A 25,023-nucleotide genomic window follows, 5' to 3' on the forward strand; every position below is an offset into this window, starting at 1 on the left:
TATAAGATTGGGCTGGGTTTGTTTTGGGTGCTTTTTAAGTTTTTTGTGTTGGGCTTCTTTTAAGTTGATCAGTGGCAGTCATGTAATTTATAGGAACTTCAACACCAATTTCTCATTTAGTAAATGGGTTTTGGGTGTGTTTCTAAAGTGCATTCCATATGGGTTTTTTAAATAATTTCAGCTCCTATTTTGGGTATATTAGTGAAGCACCCTAATTATTTTATGTAGTGTGGTTAAATACCTTTCTTTTTAAATATGGATGTCATCATTAAACTCGACTAAACTTTATATATAAATATGTATATATATAATTCAACCTTAATGTGTGTGTATATATATATATATATATATATATATATATATATATATATATATATCAGAGCGCTTAAGTACTCGTTAGTTAGTAAGTTAATATGTCAATAACCACTTGTTTAAGTTAACTTTAACTGTTCAATTTTTATGTCCTCGTTAAAGGGTCATCCTTGCAAATTTTATCCAAATTATCTATCATTTAGTCACTTGATTATTATCATGAATATTTTCTTGTTTATTAAATATATTGTGTTCCTTTATTTATTTGGTAACAATTAGATAGTTAAATTCTTCTTTATTTGAGTGAATTTTTGTAGGAATGATCTTTCAAGTATGACCTAAAAAGTAAGTGGTTTGGATTATGAGATAGATTGTGGTGTGGGGTACCACGTGTAGTTAACGTCGTATTAGCTTACTAACGTGTTAGGTCTTGACCGCTCTTATATATGTGTGCATACTATATTTATCGACAACGAACCTACAAATGAAGATCTATGAGGACCTCTTTAATAAAGGCTCTTGGATTAATCCAATGGCACATATAATTAGTAGTTTTAACATTCACTAGTGCTCCTTGTTTTACTCAAACAACACTTTTAATTATTCTAACCAACAAAAAGAAAAAAAGAAAAAAAAAGAGATACAAAAGGTTGTTGTCGTCCTTCCTCCCCATACAATTGTTGATGTTTGGCTCACTTAAAGATGCAGAAGGAGTGAAGGAAACATACTATCAAAAGAGTTGCAGCAATTTGACTGGGCTCTACTCCTCGAGCGGAAACTACAGTCGCTTGAGCGGCAGAGTGGTACTTCTCGCCCAGACCCAGACCCAGACCCAGGCGCTCGAGCTCCTACTGAGTGACAGTGCTTAGACTCGAGCGGACACAGGCGCTTGAGCGAGACAAGTGAATCCAGCGCGTATCCCTAGCGAATTTGGACAGATTTTCTCCTATTTTTGGAGTCCTTTAAGTTTCCTATTCCTTCCATAATTGTATTAAAGCCCTATGACATATAAATAGGCACTTTAGCGCTAAGTTATTAAAACGTGAGAAAGCTAAGGCATCAAATTGGGTTTGAGCCAAGGGTGAGGGAAAAAAGAGCTAGGGTTTGTGAGAGATCAAATGGGGTTCTTCATTGTAACCAAAAGGGTTCTTTCATATTATTGGAATTCTCGGGGATCACAAAGAGGACGTAGACACAACGCCATACCTCTATAAATTCTTGTGTTCTTTGTGTGTGTGTTTACTTTGTGGTTTCATATGTGCTTTATCTTTGTGTGGCTTGTGTGTGATAGTTGCGTACTTCATCAACAATAAGGTCTTGGAGTGTTTTCGCACAACAACATCTTCTCTCCATCATCTCCTCTCTTTCTCGCTCTTTCTTAGAAAAATCATCAAAATTTATTGCATAATAGCGTCCACAATGGACTCTCTAAACCACTTGCTTAGATAAAATTTAGGGAGGAAGTGAGAAAACCTACCTCCAGTCATCCTCCCTATCCAACTCCTAAAATAGGGAGACCTCTAGGGGCTCCTAAATCTGAGGAGAGAGAAAGGACTCCTAATGGCTCCTTATAATTACATGATACTTTACTTTACAGTCCCGATCTCTTGGACTACAGGGGTCCAAGAGATTTGTGGTTACTCACCGTTGGATGTAAATTCAACGGTTCACTCACTCTTGCACTCCTTTTAAGAAACTTTTTTGAACCATTGGATTAATATCCAACGGTAGGTGACCACAATTTCTTGGACTCCTATGGTCCAAGAGATCAAAACTGCTTTACTTTAATGCTATTTTAAGTATTTATTTCATGCTAACTTTTTTTTTATAATTATTTTATATGAAGAAGGAGCAATTATGCTAAATAAAAAAAGAACTAAATCATTAATGATTCCCTAAACTATAGAGCATGGTTGGAATTGAAATTTTATAAGGAGCTCCAAAAATAGCTTTATAGTGTTTTTAGCTAAATTTTAACTAAAAAATAAGGAGCATGATTGTGAATGCTCTAGACTAAAAATATATAAAAGCTATTTTAGGAGATCTCTATAAATTTTAACTCCAATCATACTCTCTAGTTTAGGTCCTTAGGTGAGCATGACTCATAAACAAATATCCCACTTTTAACTCCATGATCATTTGGACTAGTGGCATCTAGGCTTCACTTTGTTGGAGGAGGTTTTCTAAGTTCAAATCTTATAGACTATTGTTGGATAAAAGAAAAACCAATCACATTCTCTCTTGTACAATTTTCTATAATTGTTGAAACCACTCACATTCTCTTTTCTCACAGACACCGGTGTCATAGGGTTCGGACATGAGACCACTCATCTGCAAGTCAAGACCCTTTTTTATTGGGCTAAACCATTGATTTGGACGAAACATAAGGAGAAGTGCATAATGAATTTTTTGAAGTGTCAATAACAACTATATATATTGATGTGTCAATGACAGCTCTTTTTTTTTTCCTAACAACCAACATGACATTATCATTTTGAGGTTTACAAAATGGTTTTGTTTTGAGAGCAAATAAGTGCATATTAAATTAGGGAAAAATAATTTTGAAGAAATAGTTTTGCTCCTTAAGTGTTTTTTTATTACACCACAATCTAAAAGGAAATAAAAGTAAAGAGTTAAATTTTGCACCTCAAACCCTAGAATGCAAAATGCTGCAACATCAACTTAAAATATGCAATAAGTTATACATTGTACTCTAGAGTACAAAATCTGCAATATCAACATTAAATTCATTTCAACACAATCCAATTGCTAACTTGTTCATTAATTTTGAAAGTTCTAGATGATGTGTTGCATGTAGGCCTAGGTATGGATTGATTTGATTCGAGAAAGAACTCAATCAGTTAGTCAAACCGAACTTTCGATAGACTAAAACTCTTCAATTAACCGATACTTTATGCATGGAGTAAACTTTCGGTTTGGTTTGGTTCACTTCATATATTTTACCACTCCACATTTTTTGCTCTCTTTCTAGCTTCAATTAGGCCAATTTTGATTAGTTATCCAATGTTTTCAAGCCAAACATTGAAGTTAAAACTTAACATTACATTCAAAATATCAACTCATCGCATTTCCAATCTCATTGCCAATAAAAACCTTATTATTATATGACTTATTATCAAAATAAACATATTACGACTTATTTGTCATTATAAACTTACACATACAAAATTGATAGAAAAAAGGGAGAGGGAGGAGTGTTGGATTTTAGATGTGTGGGATAATTTGTTATGTTGCAACCCACTAATGGCTCATCATCCAACCAATTCAATGTTGACACATAGATTAATACAAAGCGGTTGGTACTCTCTCTCTCTCTCTCTAGTTTGAAGAGAGAAAAACCCTAGGAACCTACAGCAGCCGCCGCCCCCTTTGGGGGTTGGTGGCTGGCTCCCCCTCCTCCCCCGATCCCTTCTCTTCTACCATCGTCCCCTCATCCCCTCCCCTACTCCTTTCCCAGCTCTTCCCTTTTCCTTTCCTCTCTTCTTCTCCCCATCTTTCTCCCCTCTCCTCCCTCCCTTATACCCGTCCCCTCTGCTTCTCACCCGCCCTTCCTCCTTGTCCCTCCTTTCCTTTTGCTCCTTCCCTTCCTCGCAGTTTTGGGCTGGGATTGTGTGACTGGCTCTTTTGGTTTTTCGGTTTTCGTTTTTGCAGATCCGGAGTTGTCAATTTTTTGAGTTGCTTTGGGACCACTTTGCTGCCTCTGTTGGTTACTTTGCAGATCGCCGACTTTGGTTGCTGCTTTATTTCGTGTTTTTGTTTGCAGTTTCGGTGTTGATTTTAGTGCTATTTGCAGTTTCGGGTCTTTCCCCTCCCCCCTCACCCCCCCTGTTGTGTTTTGCTGGTCTACCGAGTTCTTCTCTTAGCATCTGGTGTCCCCATTTTGCTGGTCCCTTCGCTCTCTCCTTGGATGAGAGCGGGTGACGTCGTTCGAGCATACCCTGCTTGTATCGTAGGCTTCATGCCTCTTATCTATTTAGATCCCTCATATATCCACCGTTCCATCCTCCTCAGAGCTGTCCTGTGGCCGTCGTCTCTTCGGTTGCTGGTTTCCCCTTGGTGCGTCGGTGTCTACGATTCCGGTGAAGATGCGATTTCTTGGGTTGTTGCTGGTCAAAACCCAGATCCCCCCACTTCCCTTTCTAACCGACTTCATCACTTGGAGACTACGGTCAACCCAAACCGCGAGCTTTCGCGTACCCCTCGGAAGGTGTGTCGAGCCGCGACAACGTTCCGACTCTGGTGCCTGCACCACCTCCTTCCTGTTACTTGGTTACTACTCTTGTGCCTTTGGACTGCTCTGAGAGTTACTGGATTTTGGGTTAGATCTGTGTTGTGGGTCTGTATTATCTGTAATTTTTATTGTTTCAATTTGGTGTTACTACCACATGTTAGGTGTGGATTTTGTTTTACTGCTGGCTTTATGCCTGTTTAATTTTCTTTCGGACGGGATCATGATCTTCATGCTATGCCTATACCGGGGTTTTAGTTAGATATGGTCCTGTTTGGGTGCTGTTGCGTTAGTCCTTTGCGGGTGCTCCTACTTGGCCCTTTTGTTGTGTTCCTTGCCCTTTTGTGGGTTTTCAATGAATTTGCATTTCGACCAAAAAAAAAAAGACACATAGATTAATAATTAATATAAAAAAATTAATTAAGTTTGGTTCAGTACGAATTTGTAATGGTTTAGGGATTAATGTAACCAGCTCATTTAACCATTACTTTGATTCGGATTAGATTGAAAGATAATTTAATTAAAAATACTAATTTAATCAAACCAAATCAAACAATCAGTTTGCATGGGGACCCGCTACCTAACTAACATGGCAAATAAACTACTAAGAATTTAAAAAGAAAAGACAAGTAGTATTTCGTTTATTTTTCTTTTTCTTTTAATTTTTTTTTCATTTGGCATAGGTGTAAATTTGGGGAACTCAGATCTGCTGTCCTTGAAGTTACCATAGGTGTAAATTGTCACGTATCACTATACTCATGCCACCCAAGATGAAGAGTCTTCATTGGGAAAGTCTGCACTGCACTAGGACACCAAAAATGGATGAAGGATATGGCAATCCATTTTCTGAGGATTCCATGGCTATCAGTGTTGACTCCATGAATTTAGGAACTGAACGCAGTAACAACTCAAATGAAGCCTACGCTATTCTCATGGTCAATATGGTTATAGGAGCGTAATTGCATTCCCATACATGCATTATTGGGTGATTGAATATTTCTTACAGTTTCACCCAAAGTTTCCAGGTTTTCCAGCACATTTCCAACATTTCCGCCTACACTCAACAATATCGATATTTCCGTAAATTTGAGTATCGATTTTTCCGTGAAAACAGATATTTTTCATCACTGAGTATAACTAGCCACTCAAATAATGTCATGTAGAGTACTTAAAAACAAGATTTATTATTCGATAATCCGAATATGAACGAATGTTTTTGTTTTTCAAGTAATTAGACCCACCAAATACGTAGAAGCATGAAGTGTCCCGCCAAATTGTACATTTCATACCTTATGTTGATGTATGTGCAATGTGCATGCACATGCCTGAAAATGTGTGAGGGAAAGGATGGAATAGCACACTCGCTTCACCTATATCCTACCAATACTCTTTCTACAACATTTACAACATTCCTGCTAGCAGACTATGATGTTAGTGACTGGACTAGTCAGAAAATCCTACCCCTTTGTTGACCCTTGCTACATCAAGAATGTAACTCAGCAACAGATATCACTCGTCTTTTATGATAACTCCTTCAAAAATGCCATCAGGTCCAAAATTAGGTGCAAAGAGCCTTGGATCAACAGGTCCCGGAAGGCTGAACGAGAGCGTGAATGGTCCGGGTGGGCATAATTGCTGCAATTTCATTTGGAATACACGCGAACGTTTCCTTATGGGATTTCCACCACTTGTGACGCCTTGGAGATGAATCTTGCCATTAGATTCAATCTCACAATTGAATTGACCTGTTACCACAAATAAAATCAACTTGTAAATGTGAAAAACATGAACATTTAGCTGATGAAAAGAATATATGAGATATGCTTTGTGCCTAGCATGAACGTGTGAGTACAGGCTTGCACGTATACTTCATGGGTTCAAACAAATTCCCCAATACCGATCAGACCTAGAATGCGGGGAGGTGGGATAAGATACAGCTTCCAAGAGGCTTTCTTGTGTTCACCTTCTCAGGAGTGAGAATCATTAAAAAAATGCTACCTAGAATATACATCCGCCCTATATCTTGGCAGCAATGGGAACATTAACTGCATATAAACTCTGTTCCACTCGATGATGCATTGAGAGACAAGTATCCTATTCAAGGTAGAGGAGGTGCCTTAGAAACTTTAAAAACATAAAGGGGACACCAAACTATAGGCATTTTAATAGCATATGTCAGCAAGAATAAATGAAAAGATGTAACGAAAGGAGAACGTACAAAAATCCTTCCTGACCCCTGGTAGAGCAACCCGGAAGTAATATGCAGCCTTGCTAACACCAATGTCCACAACACCAACAGGTGGCCCAACTACCCCTTTCCTGGCAGTCCCAGACAAAACAACAGAAGAATCTGAAGTACATTCTTCCAAATTAGGAACAGAGATAAGGGGCATGAACACAGGTCCATCTGGTTGGCAGGTCATCCATGAAGCTCCATATTTGCTTAAATGTTTTGATGTAGTAACAACTTGGGGAAATGCTGGCTTTGATGGAGAATGAGAGAGGCACCTTCTCTTATATTTTTGCTGAAATCTTTCCGACCAATTTCCATTTCCATTGGAAAAAAATTCTGTCTTTGTGAAATTGCAATCATCATTCAAGCAATTCGTCTTACTTTCCCCATTATCCAGGTACTCGTGTTGATATCGTATGGCTTCATCTATATCAATTTTCATGTTATTTATACCAGATAAAGATTTGAACTTTTCCAGATCGTCCTCTTTCATACATGATGAAACAGGATCATCAATAAAAAGAATCCCCTTAACAATTCTGAAGCTTTCAGGGTACCATATCTGTTCATGAAGATCCAAAGGGAAAAAATTTGTGAACTGCCAACTGTCTTTCGTCAGCCCTGAACTTGGCAAAGGTAGGCTGCCCTTCAAATACTTATGCAATATTTCTGGTCTCAAAATGAGGCTAGGGTGAACATTTCTCAAGAGATAGTAATATAAACCCTCCAAAAGAGACACACTAACATATGAAGGCCCCAAATAACTTGACATATACGGAGGTGAACCTTCAGTTATCCTTTGAAATGCTGAATATTTGAGGTTATCAAACGTGACATCAGGACCCAAATAATTGCCCATTATGAAGTTCAGTAGAAAAAGCTGGTCGGCAAACGATGGATTGACTGACGTTTTAGGAAGGTCATCTTCCATGCTTCTAGCTTATTCTTTTCCAATAACAAAATTATTGACACCCACCTACACCTGTAAATTCACCTAACTTCAGTGCATAAATAAATGACTCGAAACAACATACTAAAATATATTGCTCTTCATGGTTTCAAGATAAGAAGATTCACTGCATAGAATTTTTTTTTCTTACTTCTATAAATTTTAAAAATGAAAAACTTAACTTTTAACCGGTGGGTGCGTTTACAGTGTTAGACAATGTCACTAGGTTGATACTCACATAAAGATTTAGTAATCTTGGCTAAGAAATTTAGAGATGAGGTTTTCACATCACATAAATTAATATTCAAAAATCAGATTGTGGCTAGAGAAAAAAAAAATTCTATTTCCTTCAAAATGTAAGTTTGGATACTGGGTATCATATGTAACTGATGATTTTGGAATTAGGTATTGTTTTAGGTTTTCTGATGATAAATTTGTTGAATATTTACTGTTTTCTTATATATTTATAACAAACACAAGATCTATTAAGAGAAAAGACAAGATATACAAGTAGCATGGACAATTAGTGCATGAAACACCTAAAACAACAGAAGAAACGGAAAAACCCAAAGAGAAAACCTAAACCAGCAGACAGAACACCATCCTGGAAAGCCCTCAATACAAAACTTCCCTCTAATCAAGTTGAATATTGACTGTTCCAATAATTTTCTGAGAAAAGCTATGTCTTTGTTTCTTCCTTTAACTTCTCATCTAGGTTTTAGTTTCTTTTATGTAAAAAGTAGTTATCTTTGTTTGGTATCGTCTTTTTTTATTCCCTTCCAGTTACACACTCATAGAGCTTTGAGGCTAAATATTATGCTTCTTTGAATATTCCCTCTTTTGGGTTTACAAGTTATGCAAGCGAACCAAAATGGTTGCTCAAATTTAACCACAAAAGAAAAAATTCTTTGATTTCGGACTTAAGTTTCTGTATCTTCACCTCTCATGCTCCACCACTAAACTTAATCGTAATCCAAAAGAAAAATATCCTGAGAGCTTCGAGCTCTAAGAAATATTTTCACAGTTTAAAATAACGAAAGCAACACCAAACCCTCTACTCTACTTGAGCAAATTCAAGAACCAGATAGCAAAATAATGAATCAAATAAACATTCAGTAAATGGTCAGTTTGGTTTCATGGATTTGGCAATGCATTTTGCCATCGGCCCTTACAGTGCCGAATTCACAATTGATGGATTTCAAGCTGGAATTAAATTCCAATGCCAAAGTGCCCCATTTATCAAGAAATTCAAAATTCAAAATTTCTTCTGGATGATTGTTACAACCAAATCTGCTTACCTCAGTCCTCCTTTCCAGATCAACAGCGACCGCAACTCAAAAGTGCAAGCCCTTAGTTCAACCCCACTCTCTCTCTCTCTCTCTCGCTTGCTCTGTGGAAGCTCTAATTGTAAGAAGACGATGACCATGCAGGTGGTGCAGGCTCAGAAGAGGGTTTTTATTATTTTACGCCAAAAGTCAGAAATGGGTACTGTAGTTTACCGTAACTGTCATCTTAAAACATATTTAATTCTTTTCAATTTGCTAAAATTGTCATGTACCTTTATTTATTTGGTAACAATTAGATAGTTAAATTCTTCTTTATTTGAGTGAATTTTTGTAGGAATGATCTTTCAAGTATGACCTTAAAAATAAATGATTAGGATTATGTGATAGATTGTGGTGTGGGGTACCACATGTAGTTGATGTCGTATCAGATTACTAACATGTTAGGTCTTGACCGCTCTTATATATGTGTGCATACTATATTTATCGACAAAGAACCTACAAATGAAGATCTATGAGGACCTCTTTAATAAAGGTTCTGGGTTTAATCCAATGGCACATATAATTAGTAGTCTTAACATTCACTAGTGCTCCTTGTTTTACTCAAACAACAATTTTAATTATTCTAACCAACAAAAAAAAGAAAAAAAGTGAGATACACAAAGTTGCTGTCGTCCTTCCTCCCCATACAATTGTTGATGTTTGGCTCACTTAAAGATGCGAAAGGAGTGAAGGAAACATACGGTCAAAAGAGTTGCAGTAGTTTGACTGGGCTATACTGCTCGAGCGGAAACTACAGTCGCTCGAGCGGTAAAGCGGTACTTCTCACCCAGACCTAGACTCAAGCGCTCGAGCGGCAATGCTCAAACTCAAGCGAACACATGTGCTTGAGCGGGACAAGCGAATCTAGCGCATATCCCTAGCGAATCTGGATAGATTTTCTCCTAGTTTTGGAGTCCTTTATGTTTCCTATTCCTTCCATAATTGTATTAAAGCCCTATGACATATAAATAGGCACTTTAGAGCTTAGTTATTAAAACGTGAGAAAGCTAAGACATCAAATTGGGTTTGAGCCAAGGGTGAGAGAAAAGAGAGCTTGTGAGAGATCAAATGGGGTTCTTCATTGTATCCAAAAGGGTTCTTTCATACTATTGAATTTCTCGGGGATCACCAAGAGGACTTAGGCCCAATGCCAAACCTCTATAAATTCTTGTGTTCTTTTTTTGTGTGTGTTTTACTTTGTAGGGGTCATCGACTCTTTGTGAAATCTCATGAGGTGCAAGTGTTAACAAGTCAGTTGGTGGCAAAATAAAATTTGGTTGCAAATTGTCAGAGTAGTATAAGGAGATTGAAAAAGGAGAGGGCAAAGACTTTGGAGGAGACACGACACCAGCTTGAAATAATGCAGGAAGAGAATCAAAATCTATCAAGGATGGTAAATTTTTACTCTAAGGACATGCAAGAGCATCTGGAGGCCTTGGATCGGCTGGGTAAACGTGCGTGAGGAGATCCAAGTTTTGCTAAACCTAAGAAAGGGATCTTTGGAAGCTCAAGTGATGAGCCCTAAGAAGCGGTGTAAGAAAATCCGAGAGAGGAGATCTAGAGGGCCAAACTAAAGTCTCCTATTGTGAAATCAAGAAGTGGCCCTGATGTTTTTTTTGTTGTTTAAAAAAAAAATTAAAAAAAATTAATGTAGTCTCCTGTTCCTCTTCTTTTTTTTTTCTTTTTTTTTTTTTAAATTAATAATAATGTTAAGTAAATATTTTTCTATTTATTTATTTTTCTAATTTTAACTACACAAATTAAAATGCTAATCATCCAACTATAAATACCCACAAGTGTATGAATCTATTGGAAACTAGGAATAAAGTAAACAAATTATTAACCAGGTAACTTGTTTAAGACGACCCAACACGACACGTTTATTAAATAGGTCGAGTTTGGGTTGAGTAGTCTTGACACATTTATTATCCTGACACGACACAACCCGTTGTCACGCTTAAATAAAGGGCGTTGAAGTTGGTCGTCGGCTGGAGATGGTGGTGTCGGTGGGCAGTGATGGCCGACTGCGAGTGGTGGCTAACGAGAAAGGGTTGCCGGAGGTGGATATGTGGCATTGTGATTGATTTAGAAGGAGTGACAATGTGTGAAATTTTGAGGTTTTTTAATTACATTATTGTAAAATTAGATGCTATATTTTAGTTATTAACCTTATTCAGATTAAGTGAAATTAAATTATTATCTACCACAAGAATAAACTCTCTTTTGAGTTTAAACAAAAGCTGCATTTATATTAAGGTATGAAAAACTGGGCTTTATTGCCAATTGGCCAAAGCAATTTGAGGAAACAAAAAAAATGGTACGAAAAACAGAGCTGGGGTGAGAGAGGCTCGAACTCTCGACCTCAGGATAACTCAGAAGCTATGAGACCTACGCGCTAGCCAACTGCGCCACCACCCCGGTTGGTTTTCTAATCGCTCCAAATGATATATTAACCTGTTAAGGGAACTAGTATCTTCATTTCTTCTTTTATGGACCTTGGTTTAACATTAACGATTAACCAACCAAATAAGTTATAGTAATTTGAACCAATGGACAGGACCACACCTAAGCGTCGCTTCAAGTCTTCCCTTTAAATTGTAGCATCTAATAAAAATGAAGGGTTATTTACTCAAATGGTCCTTAAATTTATACACGAATTGCATTTTGGTTCCTCAACTAAATTATTCTTTCAAATGGTCTATCAACTCTTTATTATTTGTCAAATTGATCCCACCGTCTAATTTTCTATTAGATTTAACCAAATTTTAAGGTAAATATGACTTTTCATAATTAAAAAATAAAAAAGAGTTAAAATTAATACAAAATTTGAAGAATTTGAAGAAAAAGAGAAAAAAGTGCCCCCCCTCCCCCGATTTCTTCTCCCCCATTTCCCTACAGACCCCTCCTCCTAACCCCCCCGCTCCCCAACTCGGAGAACCCATAACCCATCCCGCGACTCAGAACTAGTGTAACAAGAAATAAATTTGATTGCTCTATTTTCACTCAAGGACTCAAAAAGCTAGTGACTAAGGGCTCGTTCGGTAACGTTTTCGAAGAATGTTTTCTTAGAATATTTTCAGAGAATGAAAACAAGAAAACGAATTTGCATTTTCAAGAAATGAAAATGCGTCTGGTAGATTAATTAGAAAACATCTTCAGAAAACAAAAACAATGAAAACGTGTCTGGTAGTACAATTTGAAATAATAGTATGTGAGTTATTTTTATAAAAACGTTTCCCATGAGATACAAGTACACATGAACTTGTTTTCATTTTATGAAAACATTCTCAGTGTTTTCTATTTTTGGGGCACCGAACGTGTTTTTTCCTCATTTTTGTTCTTTGAAAATGAAAAGAACCCTTTAAAACGTTATCAAACTGGCCCTAATAATCGTATTGGTGGGGGGGGGGGGGGGGGTGGAGGGAGAGAGAGAGAGAGATTAAAAGCTTTTTATTTCATTTTTCAGTATTTATTTATTTTTAATGCATGAAATGATTAATTTACCCTCATATTTAATGACAATATTGATAGAATGTAACGGTAGACCAATTTGCCAAATAATAAAGAGTTGATGGACCATTTGAGCGGATAATTTAGTTAAGAGACCAAAATACAACTCAAGTATAAATTTAAGAATTATTTAAGTAAATAACCCTAATAATGAATAATATGGGCTAAGTAAAACTACATAGAAGAGAGAACCCAAAAATACCAAACTTGCTGGGAAGTTTTTTTCCTTGCATCAAGTTCTTTTTTCTTTTTTCTTTTTCACTCTTTTCCTTTTTCCCACCTTGCAATTTGCGATATGTACAAGTATATGCTTGGTCAATAGAACACAACACTAGAAGCAGATCGAGGGATCGCTTTTTTGTCTTTATGAACTAAAGATAGGAGGGATCGCTTTTTTGTCTTTATGAACTAAAGATAGGAGAGAATGTCCCCACCAAGCAAGATCATGCAGTAGACGGCTCAGATAATCCACTCAATGATTGCAAATTCCTAAGGAATTGACTGCATTCCCGTCAAAGAAACACAAAGGGTAAGTTGGACCGTCAAAGCCATTCATTTCAAAATGCTTGAGACTCACACACATTGCTTTGCGCAGACGGGAAGCCTAGAAGCTTGAGCTTACTCACTGTTCTGTCTCCTTATGTTAACCGTTTATTTCCTTGTTCCAGGGTATATGTCTTGTGTCTTTGAAAAAGCAAAGTATAATTAATTAAAAACAAAGCAGATCAGATCATATAATTTCTAGAAGTTTTGTCGAGGCAGAGACAGTCCCAGAAACCAAGATTGCTTTACTGTTTATTCCATCTTTTTCATGTCCCCACTCTATAACCCTCTTATATATGAGTGACTGAAAATCTCTATCTGTTTCATTCATCCATTCTTCATTGTGTTCATTTTTTTGCTCCTTTAATTCATTCCAAGCCTCTGTACATACATACACATACATACATACATCATCAGTTGATCATTTCCAGTCCAGAATTCTCTCATGGAGGTAATATTATATTGGATTCATGCATTAATATCTATTTTCTTCAAGTAATTAACCCTTTCATTTCTTGCAAGTGTAGCGGTTGTGTTTTCCCTCACAAGTTATGTTACATTGTTATATCTAATATTGTTGGTTAATTTGCAGAGTGTGGAGTTGAAGGTGGAGATGGTTGGGATACATGAGAAGCGACTTAGGAAATGCCTGTCCAAGTTGAGAGGTACCTTGTGTTGAGGAAAAAAACTTGTCTATCTCATGTTTCATATACCTTTCTCTTTTAGTGAACTGTGGTTTAAGACGAGTCAACTTCCATATAACATGTTTCATACACCTTTCTTTGTGGTATATGAAATATGCTATATATAGAAGTTGTCATGTCTTAAACTACAATTGATATATATATATATGGATGGTAATGACGGTGGTTTACAATTAATTACAGGGATAGAAAAAGTGGAAGTAGATGCATACAGTCAGAAGGTGATTGTAACAGGATGTGTACACAGGAACAAATTACTGAAAGCAATCAGGAGAGGAGGATTGAAAGCTGATTTCTGGTCTCCCCAAAATGAGCTCCTCACTGCTTATGCCAGCGCCAGTTATGGAAGCTTGAGATTCAACAACTTCAACTTCAACTTGTTCTAGAAGATATTACAACTTTCTTCTTCTTTTTTCTTTTTTCTTTTTCTTTTTTCTTTTTCTTTTTTTTTACCCATCTGAGTCACTGAGTTGTTTCATGTGTGGGACTGGGATGGCATACCAATTACCAAGGTTGTGTTTGTGATTTTCAAAATATATATATATATATTTTAACTCTCTTTTCCTTTTCTGTATTTTGCATGTCACATGGATTGTCCTTGTAATGATTAGCGGCCCTTACCATTCTTTTCATAACCAGTAGTTCATTTTGTCATCACCAAGGGAGGCTTTCCCCTTTTGTCAAGTTAGGGCTCTTGATCCTTTTCATCACAACCAACCAACAAGCTTTATTTTCTTTGACCAAAAAAACAAACAAGCTTTGTCTCCTTTTGACAAAGAACACTTGGTCCTTGATATGTAGTTTCTCACAACCAAGGGGGCCTTAGTTCTTTTCCAAGAATAAAAAACAAGTAACGATAGTAACCAAGGGGAACTCGGTCGTATTGGTCATGATCGAGTCCCCTTCATCACAAACTATGGCCATGTTCCCTTCATCACAAACTATGGCCATGTTCGTAGTGCCTTCATCTAAGTGATGGTCGTTGGTATGTGTGTGTTTCAAATGACTTGTTCAGGGCCTAATTCAAGAGAATGAGATAACACACTATTTTGCTATTTCCAACTAATCACATTACGTCATGTGAAAAAGGTATCACGTGTGAAGCAATGTAATTGGTTGGTAATAGCAAAATAGTATTACCTCTCCGTGATATACAAGTTTTCGCCTAATTGAAATTGATTATGACTATAGTGTTGCATCAAGGATGACTCGTCAAAATGGATCATAATGACAATGTTTTTGTCCAAAGTGGATCACGATGGTGCAAACATGAATAATAACGTGATGTTACCGTTCTATCCAAATACCATTTATTATACCGTTCTACTAAAACATCACTTATTTGTACCGTTCTACTGAATACAACTCATTTCACAGAGTCCGCATGTATCACAGCTCCGCTGAAATATTACTCGTTAGGATGCGTGGTGAGATCTAAAACACAGATCTGAATCTGATTAAAGAACAAAATCTGAATTTGAATTTAATGTAATTTTTCTTTTTAGGTGAATAATTAATTGAGAATTTAAAATAGACACGTGTCATGGCCACTAGTGCGTGCACCAACGGCACGACAGATCAAATTCTTGTACTTCCTTATCCACCATTTTGTTGTGACCTGACTTGTGTGTGAGAGTCTTCTTCTGAGTCGGTCTTTAAGTTCGATTCGAGTAAACAACAAGAACGAAGGAAAGCAAGAAAAGATGCACTTAAGTGAAAATGAAGGCATAGAAGGTAACACTTTTGTGGTGACGGGTGGGTTGGGGTTTGTGGGCTCCGCACTCTGCTTGGAGCTGCTTCGAAGAGGAGCTCACCAAGTCCGAGCCTTTGACCTCCGAACGACCTCCCCTTGGTCCACCAATCTCCGCCAACACGGCGTCCACTGCGTCCAAGGTTCGATCCATCTTCTCAATTGCTCATTACCCCTTTGCTACGCTTTCAAATTCATCCACTTTCTTCATTTCTTTTGCGTTTTCTCTTTCAAGTTCAATTTTTTTCACTTGGGTATATTGAATTTTTCAATATTTTTATGTAAATATTAATAATCAGTAGTAATAATCATGCAGGGGATGTTACCCATAAAAAAGATGTTGAAAAGGCTCTGCGTGGAGCAGACTGTGTGTTCCACCTTGCTTCATATGGCATGTCAGGGAAAGAAATGCTGCAGTTTGGTCGTGTTGATGAGGTCAATATAAATGGAACCTGTCATATATTAGACGCTTGTCTTGAGTTTGGGATCCAAAGGCTTGTTTATGTGAGCACATACAATGTTGTGTTTGGGGGAGAGGAGATTGTCAATGGGAATGAGGCCTTGCGCTACTTCCCCATTGATAACCATGTCGACCCGTATGGCCGTAGTAAATCAATTGCCGAGCAGTTGGTCCTCAAGTACAATGCTCGTCCCTTGAGGTAAGTACTTTTAATTGAAATTGTTCCTATGCCTTCTTTAAGTAAGCATTCCACAATATATGTTACTAGGGATATTCTAGTGTACTTGGAATTGGTGTGTCGTAGGATATGCGTGCGAGCAAACTAGTGAGGGAAAAGTGTTTGTTAATAGGGTCATTCTAGTGTACTGGGAATTTGTGTCTTAGGATACATGGGCTGGATTCGTACAAAAACTTTTGTGTATGTGAGCACAAGTGTGAGTAGTATTAAATCGTGGTATTTATACCAGCCGAAATGTGGAGTTATCTTTGTTGGTAATGACACTGGCTATTGTTTATGGGTTCTCATCCGCCATATTTAGTTTGTCTTCGCATTAATTGTATATTATTGAGATGTGGTTGTTTCTATGCTTTATAGGAAGAAGAGTGGGAAGTGCCTTTACACCTGTGCAGTTCGTCCAGCTGCTATCTATGGTCCAGGTGAAGAAAGGCACCTTCCAAGGATAGTGTCTCTGGCAAAGTTAGGCCTAGTTCCATTCAAAATTGGCGAAGCAAATGTAAAAACAGATTGGATTTATGTCGATAACCTAGTACTTGCACTGGTAATGGCAAGCATGGGACTTTTGGATGACATTCCTGGGAGAGATAAAGAAAGACATCCCATAGCTGCTGGTCAGCCATATTTTGTATCCGATGGTAACAATGCAACCCTTACTTTACCTTTTTGAATTTAGTTTCTTTTTGTTGTCATATTATTAACTGGAATTTGCTAGACACAGATTATCGAACTATTCCTTTGACATAAAGAGTAGTATCTGAAACGTAAAAGGTGAAAACCAACCTTTCTTACAGGGTCTCCAGTCAACACCTTTGAGTTCATCCGACCTCTGCTGAGAAGCTTGGATTATGACCTACCAAAGGCCTCCTTGTCTGTACCTCGTGCTCTTTCTTTAGGAAAGGTTTTTTGGGCAGTCTATACTATCTTGTATCCATGGTTAAATCGATGGTGGCTTCCTCAGCCATTGATCCTTCCTGCTGAAGTATACAAGGTTTGCTTAATCCTTCCATTTTTAAGTTTTGGCTGTATTGGAGATATGCATGTGGCAGTTCTATCTTTATCCATTCACTGTTTTCCCCTCTCAATAGAAACAAAAATTTCTGCAATGTGGAGAGTGAATATAATTACAGTTGAAGCCGGAAGGCTTTCCATCTAGCATACATGATTTCCCTTTTTTTTATCCCTGTAAATCAAGATATCCTTGATCAAAGTTCCCGATGCACTAGACCGTATTTACTTGTTTCACGCCTTGAGTGATATTGTGGCCGAGCTCTTTTATCTCACTGTTGTGGTGAGCTCCTCTATTCCGATTCACAGTTTCTCTGAGCTATATGGTTCCTCTGGGAGAGAAATCAAGCTTCAAGAAATAATTTGATTCTAATCTTCTGAGAAAAACCATCAATCATTGCATTTTTTTTATGGATATAAAGTAGAGCTTCATGTCATCTCTGTCAACATTTGTTGAATCTCTTGTATAAATTACAGGTTGGTGTTACCCATTACTTCTCTTTCCTTAAAGCAAAGGAGGAGCTTGGCTATGTCCCAATGGTGACTCCTCGAGAGGGAATGGCTGCTACGATCTCATACTGGCAGGAGAGGAAAAGGAAAACTCTGGATGGGCCTACAATATATGCATGGCTATTTTGTGTGCTTGGAATGGCCACACTATTCTGTGCTGCTTATCTGCCAGACATTGGACCTGTGCCACTCTTCAGAGCTATTAGCCTCTTCTTTCTCCGGTCAATGAGAGTAGTTAGGATGACGTTTCTCCTAGCTGCAGCAGCACATATTGGAGAGGCTGTATACGCGTGGAAGCTGGCAAAAAGGGTGGACCCTGCTAACTCAAGAGGATGGTTTTGGCAGACCTTGGCTCTTGGGTTTTTTTCATTACGTTTTCTGTTGAAGAGAGCACGGAAGGCAAGAGCTCCTCGTCACTAATGCGTGCCTGTAGTAGTGTTCATAGAATTTTATAAGATAGTGGTTTTATGCATGTTCTGTATGAGAGAACATGGTTTTATGTACGTACAATACAATACATGTGTCTGTTACAAAAGGGTTGAAGCGATGTGATTCTCACAGTTTCAAAGTTTCCAGAGATGGAAATTCATACGTTTGATTATAGTTTGGTTCCTTGCTTAAATATCCCAAGCGATTTTGGCACTCCCACTTAAATTCTAACACTCTAATTGAGTATTTTATTTTAATATTTTTATACAATTTGGAGTGCCAAAAGGTAAGGGCCTCGTCGCTCAAGTGGTTAAAGAGCAATTACCCATGCACTCCAGGTTCTAGATTTGATTCTCCCTTCCCCCAATATAACTTGTATTCAAAACCAAAAACAAAAAGGTCCCAAAAGATAAAGTGAAACATCATTTTTGTTTCTCATGGTTATGGAGAAACATAAGCAAATTTATTTAAGTGCAAAACTCAGTTGCGATAATTGCTGATTTAAGTTCTGATTTGGTATGCATTTAGAGTATCGCAGATAAATGCTAAGGGCAGACGCAGGCAACTTTTAACCGTAGATGCTTGTTGATCTCACTGCACGAAAGACTATATACTACAAAAACCAGAAACCCAGAAACAATGGCGAAGACTTTCTCTGAACTCAGCACCATAGGTGATAAACATATCCATATTTGCAACAGTAACAAATGGAGTTACATGGGCATGAACCAAGCAAGACAGGAAAAAGAGAAAAAAGAAAGCAACACCATGACCCAAAAGAAGAGATGGTTCTACAAAACAGAATGGTTAGAATCAAATTGGCACCATTTACCATCTTATCGTTAGAGAATAAGGTGAAGCTGAGCATATCTGAAGGAAGGGTCTACAAAGATTACAACAAGCCAACACATGATAAACAACTAGATCACCAACTCATCCTAATCCTACCAAGTCCTAAAAGCACAAGGCTTAATCTAATTTCTATTTCACACACACCTCTTGTTACCTGGTTGACACTTTCAGCTGCCCACATCCTATAAGGTCAAGCTGTAAAGTATTATACAGTTCTTATTCTACTAAACATACATTACACAAGGTTGAAACTACGACGGGGTGCCCTCGAGACTCCGAATAAAGTTAAAAAACACAACATTGCTGATCCTGATCTTGCCTACTACACAAATTAGTGAAAAGGCTGGAGTTATGAAAGCTTCACTTCCATGGCATGCTTGACATGCCTTGCGGGTTACTGTTATTGCAGCCTCCTGTACTCTGGTTAAGCGGACTTCCAGGTCCGCCTGAAGATTCACTGAGCGTTCCGCGTGACTGGGGGCTACTGGCCCCTGTTGGCCCACTACTCGGTGCAAGTTTCGGTGCTACAGGCTCCAATTGGTTTGCTGTCTTTGATTCTTTCCTACCATCTGCAACAAAGCTCCCCACTACTACCTGCAATGGATTTTGCAATCGTAAAATCATTGTTTCTATTACGTTCAATCATATGAAGACGCTGTATCTGGCAGTGCTAATACTGCTGATAAATTCCCTTTTCTCAAAGAAACAAATATAGGGCCTGTCCAGTGTTAACATCACAGTTCATAGACCCACACATACTGTGGAAAATCTTCTGAACTTAAACTAATAATTTTCGCATCACAAGTTAAAAATAAATAAATAAAAATGCGCACACACAAATAACTGTTTGGGAAAAGTTAAAAGAAATGTACCTGAACAGGGGAGGCAGCTGTCAGAAGACCTGCCACACCACCACCTAAAACTCGACCATCTGGGCCAGATAATGACACACTTAAGCCGCCAGTTCTACTCCGCTGGCCACTACTTTCAGATAGAAGAAATGAGCCAGAAAGTGTTAGAATTTCAAACCTCCCCTGCATATGAAAATTCATAAGAAAACAGGAATTAGCAGAGAATAATTCATAGGTAGAAAATATACATAAAATGAAGCCGACCTCCTATCGTAATTACCAAATGATTAAGTAACAAAAAGTTCATGATAATTACTCGTGTTAGGTCAAGGGAAATTTAAACTAGTAAAAGCCGCAATATGAGAAACAACAAAAATCACTACTGTAGCCCCCTAGAGTGCTTTTCTTCACAGCGTTGTGGAGTATATGTAAACTTTAGCTGTTACCAACTTCACCACCAAGCTTTTTCTTTTCTTTTGACACAATTCAATTTCAATCCTAGAAGGACTTGGAGTAACTTTTCATCCTGTCCATACTCCCAGAGGATAACTATTGAGGCCCGACATACTTTCAATACAACCGCATGAAAGAGTCAGCACATCCTATGCAACAGTTCAACTTCAATGCAAGGGAAGGCCAACAGACAGGTAGCAATCTCACAAACCTCATATGTTACAGTTCCACCAGATGTGGCCGGTTGGCGAAGAGTCACATTAGAAATGGCTCCATTTGCAGACAAGATGCAAACAGCCCTAGGACCATTCTGAGAAAATGACATTATTTTTGCCGATACATCCTGAAAGATTAAATGCAGTAAAATAAAATTTCAACACTGTAATCAACTAGAAAAATGATGAGTCAAATTCAAAAGTTGATAATATGAAACACATAAGAAGTTGGAGAATATGGAAACTGCATACTATTCAGAGTAAGAGTGCAGTGATGTTCAAACAGGGAAGAGCAGTAAAAATAAATAAAAAATTTAAAGAAAGAAGGGGAATTAGAAACCTCTCCAGCTTTTACAGTGATAACATGTGGCAAAAATCCAAACCCCGCAGATCCTACAAAGAGGAAAACAAATAAAAACATAGCACCGTTATTATTATACAGTAATTTGCAGGGGGGAAAGCAACATCAAAATTGAATTCTTGAAAAGGAAACAATAAAACAAGATCCTTGCCACTGCAAGCAGGCATCTATGAGTTATATAAGGAATCAAATAAACAATTTTGTCTTACCACTTGATGGTTGAAATAATAAGATTTAAGCATGGAAATATCATGAATAATCAAAGGTTCAATATCTTTGAGCTTACAGCATCTGATTGCAATACAAGAACCAAGGGCAGATAAGTAATTTTGAAACATAAGAATCTCAAGAGACACTGAACAGAACCTCAGTTCCAATACCCTTTTCTATTTCATAGTCATCCACGAATATATCCCTTTCTCTTAAATAAAAAACAACGACCACTTCATTTTCTGTCAGAAACCCAAATGGGTGGGAACAAGAACCTCCAATAGAGAAGATAGTAAGTAAGAAAAAAAACTAAGACAAAGTAACATAAAAATAGAACTTAGTTGATCCCGGTATGGGAATAAGTCAAAGCCACTGTTGCCTTAAAACCCAACGGCTCACTCAAACGTAGAAAAATCACCACGCGACAGACATGGGTAAACGCAAAAGAAAAACAATAGCAACATCAAAGACACAGAAGAACGCAGGTTTAAAACGCAGCCCACAAAAAATTAAAGCAAACCCAATTAGATTCAAAAGATTTGTGGAAAACCCAATTAGAATAATAAAAGGAAAGAAGCGTTACCGAAAGCATCCAATTGTTGCTTCTTGGTAGAACCAGGTGGTCTGCCTCTGGCTTTCTTGATGGAAGTGGGTGAAGCAGAACCTACAGATGGAGGAGGAGGATGAGGAGGAGGAGGAGAAAAGGCTCCACCACTGGACTGGGTTACGGTGACAGACGCAGCTGAAGGTGAGAGAGCCAATGCCATGGTGCCATCTGGCCCATACTTCCTGGGCCTCCCTCTCTTCCGCTTCATTGGCTCGCTACCCATGTTCATGTTAAGCCCAGCAGCAGCAGGAGCAGGGGCCATAACAGCAGCACCTTGTGAACCCTCGCCGGCCGCTACCGGAACAGGAGCAGAACCGCCTGCGGCGGCAGAGGCGGCGGCGGAGGACTGGTAAGTGGGTGAGTTGGCGGCGGCGACAGGCTTGTAGAGAGCAGCAGCAGCGCCGTCAGGACTGAAGTTCAAGCGCATGTTCTGTATGGCGGCCTGTGACTGCAGCGGACTCTTCTGCAGACCACCGACGCTGAACGGCTCTCTACTCGTCATCACTCCTGTCTCAGATCCCGACATCTTTTTTTTTTCTTCTTTTTTTTTTAAAAAAATTTAAAAATAATAATTATTATTTGCAGTTTTGCACTTGTACTAAAATCCCATCAAACCAGCCTCTGAAACACCATAAGAAAAAAGAAAAAAAAAAAAAAGCTCAGTACAAAGAAATTTACCATTTCTCAGATCATCACAATTTACAAACCCTAATCCATAAACAAAACTAACCAAATTTAAAATGGTATTTACAAAATGATTATTCATTTTTGTGGTATCTTAATTCTTAACCACCAGAAAAATAAAAAAGAAAAAAAGAGAAGAAGATGATGATGCTAGATTCCAAGTAAGCTCATTCTGCAACAAGTATCTAAACCCTAACTCTGACAACATACTTACCCACGAATCTGGGAGTAAAATCCAACCCCAACTGAACAACAAACCCTAATAACTGCGACGAGAATTACATTCAACTTACAGACCTGGTTTAAAAACCACCGGAAAATTTTACATTTGCTTCTTCTTTTTTTTTTCAAATTTCAGCATAGATCATGCAAAATATTTTAATATTAAAGCTTAAACCAAACAAAAATCAGCATTTTACTTCCACCAACGAACAATTTGTTTTAAAAAAATAAATCTTTTATTTTTCGGAAATTCAAAGTAAAAGAATCATAAAAGAAAATACAATGAAAATTGAGGAAAATCGTAAAATAAGCCCAAAAAATACGTTCAACTTACCAATAATTCAGGAAAATTACGCCGACGCGGAAATTCTAGGGTTCCGGAACGAAAACGCAGAGCGGCTCCGAAGCCCTTTTTCTGAGAAATGCGAGAATTCTGAATTATTAGTTATATTTTAATTAGGATATTATATTTTCTTTTTATTTCGTGCCTTTCCGTCTACGGGCGTATATTAAAAAAGCGAGTAAAAGCCAAGCCCTAATTTGCTATTTTGCATTCTTACAAAAAATATATTAATAATTTAATTTGCATTTACTCCAACGCCTTCATTGCTATTTGCTTTTTTAATTGGGTCGACTGTCGACTGTGGCTTAATATTACTCGCTGTTACAATTTTAAAATTCAAAAACAAAGTTGGTTGCCGTCTACGTGGTCCTTCAAATCAAGCGAGTACATTGCATTTGCTGCTCTCAACCCGTTTGGATAACATTTCTTTTTGTCAATCTTGTGTTTGGCCCTTTCTTCTTTTCTTCTCTTTCCTTCTCTTTTCCTAAGTCCAATCTTTCATCACAGCTCTCATGAACGTTACTTGCCCCCATCTGCACTGCACAGTGCGCTTTGTACTTTTGTTTTGTCATAAAATTAAAAGAATTTTTGCTTATTTAAAAAATTATCCAAACTAAGAGAACTTTCTAACTTCACACATAATATTAGCAACCATTTGATAACCATTTTATTTTCACTTTTATTTTCACATTTTTTGAAAAATAAAAACTGAAAACATGTTTAGTAACGGTTTTTTATTTTCATTTTTCAAGTTTCCAGTTTTTAGCTTTTCAAATATGAAAAATTGAAAATTGAAATGGTTATCAAACGGGCCCTTAATAAAATAGAGAGAATTTTTGCTAGATTATAAGCACTTGTTTAGAAGTGTTTATCTTATAACAAAAAACACTTAGTAGTGTGTCCTGAATGCTTATGTAGAAAGCATTTTTATGATCCCACCCAAAACAACAGCAAGTCCTCCTCCCCTTCTTATTGTCAGCCAAGCCAGTTTTTTAGAAGTGTAAGTTTGTGAAATCTGAATTGTTATTCTTCTTACTGTTGGAGGAAAGTTTATATACAACCAAGCTAACGTTACAATAGGAAATATATATAAAGGAATTCCTAGTCTTTAGGGATTGACAATTAATATAATTGACTGGAGAGATATAAATAGTATACATCGATTAGCTATAAATCAAGGATGCTGTCTAACACTCCTGCAAATCCGACGATGTGGAAGAGACGAGATTTGAACGAATGAATTGAAAACGATGCCTAGAAAGGCCCTTGGTGAGGATGTTAGCGAGTTGATTGGAAGAGAAAACAAATTGAACTCGGTGAGAGCCAGAAATAATGCGCTCCCGAATGAAGTGGTAATCGAGTTCAATATGTTTAGTGCGAGCATGAAACACCGGATTGGAAGCCATGTAGGTAGTGCTGAGATTGTCACACAACAATAAGGTTGGTCCAGAAGGAGGAAGCGCCAACTCATGAAGGAGATAAGAGATCCATGTAGTGTCTACACAAACATGAGCCTGAGAGCGATATTCAGCCTCAGTAGATGAGCGAGGAATTGTCGATTGTTTCTTAGCACACCAAGAAATAAGGTTGGAATCAAGAAACACACAAAAACCAGTGGTCGAACGACGGGTATCAGAACAACCAGCAGAATCAGAATCAGAGAAACCACGAAAAAGCAAGGGGGTTCGGAGATCGACAAAAGGAAAGACCAAAACCAAGAGTGCTCTTCAAATAATGAAGAATGCACTTAGCAGCAACCAAGTTAGGAGAATGAAGAGCGCTCATAAACTGAGCAATATGATGAACGGCAAAGGAAATGTTGGGTCTAGTGAAAGTGAGATATTGGAGGGAGCCCACAAGCTACCTGTACTCAATTGCATTAGAAAGCAACTCACCATCAAGAGAGGATAGTTGACAAGATGCACAAATTGGAGTACTACAAGGGTTACAATCAATCATGAAATGTCGTTTGAGAAGATCAACAATATATTTGGTTTGTGAGAGAAGG

General features: G+C 37.7%; 4 protein-coding genes and 1 non-coding gene across 8 annotated transcripts; 2 read left to right on the forward strand and 3 right to left on the reverse strand.

Annotated features, from left to right (window-relative positions):
- Nucleotides 1-5,725: 5,725 nt before the first annotated feature.
- LOC110755087 (HSP20-like chaperones superfamily protein) lies at nucleotides 5,726-9,268 on the reverse strand. 3 transcript variants are annotated; one of them, XR_015835862.1, is made up of 4 exons: nucleotides 9,042-9,268; nucleotides 6,780-7,776; nucleotides 6,525-6,655; nucleotides 6,171-6,306 (listed from the first exon to the last, which is right to left on the reverse strand). XR_015835862.1 is itself a non-coding variant. In XM_021956246.2 (3 exons), exons 2-3 carry the CDS (start codon nucleotides 7,723-7,725, stop codon nucleotides 6,071-6,073), a joined length of 1,182 nt encoding a protein of 393 aa, XP_021811938.2. In that variant the 5' UTR covers nucleotides 7,726-7,776; nucleotides 9,042-9,263; the 3' UTR covers nucleotides 5,726-6,070. The 3 variants fall into 3 exon arrangements, 1 of the variants encoding a protein (XP_021811938.2); XR_002526434.2 differs by having other exon boundaries at nucleotides 6,468-6,655; XM_021956246.2 differs by lacking the exon at nucleotides 6,525-6,655 and having other exon boundaries at nucleotides 5,726-6,306; nucleotides 9,042-9,263.
- Nucleotides 9,269-11,401: 2,133 nt separating this feature from the next.
- Nucleotides 11,402-11,486, reverse strand: TRNAM-CAU (transfer RNA methionine (anticodon CAU)). Its single transcript is given in 2 exon segments — nucleotides 11,402-11,437; nucleotides 11,449-11,486. It is a non-coding gene; the product is annotated as a tRNA-Met (tRNA).
- A 1,694-nt stretch (nucleotides 11,487-13,180) lies between these two features.
- Nucleotides 13,181-14,356, forward strand: LOC110755096 (heavy metal-associated isoprenylated plant protein 44-like). Its single transcript, XM_021956258.2, has 3 exons — nucleotides 13,181-13,572; nucleotides 13,714-13,786; nucleotides 14,009-14,356. The coding sequence occupies exons 1-3, from the start codon at nucleotides 13,567-13,569 to the stop codon at nucleotides 14,209-14,211; spliced, it is 282 nt and encodes a 93-aa protein (XP_021811950.1). The 5' UTR covers nucleotides 13,181-13,566; the 3' UTR covers nucleotides 14,212-14,356.
- A 1,066-nt stretch (nucleotides 14,357-15,422) lies between these two features.
- On the forward strand, nucleotides 15,423-18,412 carry LOC110755095 (NAD(P)-binding Rossmann-fold superfamily protein). The gene is made up of 5 exons (XM_021956257.2): nucleotides 15,423-15,718; nucleotides 15,892-16,234; nucleotides 16,631-16,908; nucleotides 17,065-17,261; nucleotides 17,756-18,412. Exons 1-5 carry the CDS (start codon nucleotides 15,529-15,531, stop codon nucleotides 18,206-18,208), a joined length of 1,461 nt encoding a protein of 486 aa, XP_021811949.2. The 5' UTR covers nucleotides 15,423-15,528; the 3' UTR covers nucleotides 18,209-18,412.
- Nucleotides 18,413-19,059: 647 nt separating this feature from the next.
- Nucleotides 19,060-23,182, reverse strand: LOC110755083 (AT hook motif DNA-binding family protein). 2 transcript variants are annotated; one of them, XM_088253589.1, is made up of 6 exons: nucleotides 23,007-23,182; nucleotides 21,743-22,387; nucleotides 20,929-20,981; nucleotides 20,585-20,716; nucleotides 19,942-20,103; nucleotides 19,060-19,663 (listed from the first exon to the last, which is right to left on the reverse strand). In XM_088253589.1, the coding sequence occupies exons 2-6, from the start codon at nucleotides 22,290-22,292 to the stop codon at nucleotides 19,430-19,432; spliced, it is 1,131 nt and encodes a 376-aa protein (XP_088109715.1). In that variant the 5' UTR covers nucleotides 22,293-22,387; nucleotides 23,007-23,182; the 3' UTR covers nucleotides 19,060-19,429. The 2 variants fall into 2 exon arrangements, with proteins under 2 accessions (XP_088109715.1, XP_088109716.1); XM_088253590.1 differs by lacking the exon at nucleotides 23,007-23,182 and adding an exon at nucleotides 22,665-22,809.
- Between the last annotated feature and the right edge of the window lie 1,841 nt (nucleotides 23,183-25,023).

Source organism: Prunus avium, chromosome 5, assembly GCF_965620075.1.
Source record: "Prunus avium chromosome 5, drPruAviu1.hap1.1, whole genome shotgun sequence".
In the NCBI taxonomy this organism is placed as follows: Eukaryota; Viridiplantae; Streptophyta; class Magnoliopsida; order Rosales; family Rosaceae; genus Prunus; species Prunus avium.

Bases quoted from the DNA above. Each gene is read 5' to 3' on its own strand.
- LOC110755087 (XM_021956246.2), bottom strand. From the start codon at position 7,725: ATGGAAGATGACCTTCCTAAAACGTCAGTCAATCCATCGTTTGCCGAC. The intron at 6,307-6,779 runs GTACGTTCTCCT...TTGTGGTAACAG, and splicing joins AGGGGTCAGGAAGGATTTTT to GTCAATTCAATTGTGAGATT.
- LOC110755096 (XM_021956258.2), top strand. The intron at 13,787-14,008 runs GTACCTTGTGTT...AATTAATTACAG, and splicing joins ATGCCTGTCCAAGTTGAGAG to GGATAGAAAAAGTGGAAGTA.
- LOC110755095 (XM_021956257.2), top strand. From the start codon at position 15,529: ATGCACTTAAGTGAAAATGAAGGCATAGAAGGTAACACTTTTGTGGTG. The intron at 15,719-15,891 runs GTTCGATCCATC...ATAATCATGCAG, and splicing joins CGGCGTCCACTGCGTCCAAG to GGGATGTTACCCATAAAAAA. The intron at 16,909-17,064 runs GTAACAATGCAA...CCTTTCTTACAG, and splicing joins GCCATATTTTGTATCCGATG to GGTCTCCAGTCAACACCTTT.
- LOC110755083 (XM_088253589.1), bottom strand. From the start codon at position 22,292: ATGTCGGGATCTGAGACAGGAGTGATGACGAGTAGAGAGCCGTTCAGC. The intron at 20,982-21,742 runs GTAACGCTTCTT...TCCTCTTTGTAG, and splicing joins GCAACAATTGGATGCTTTCG to GATCTGCGGGGTTTGGATTT. The intron at 20,104-20,584 runs GTTTGTGAGATT...TTTCATATGCAG, and splicing joins GTGGAACTGTAACATATGAG to GGGAGGTTTGAAATTCTAAC.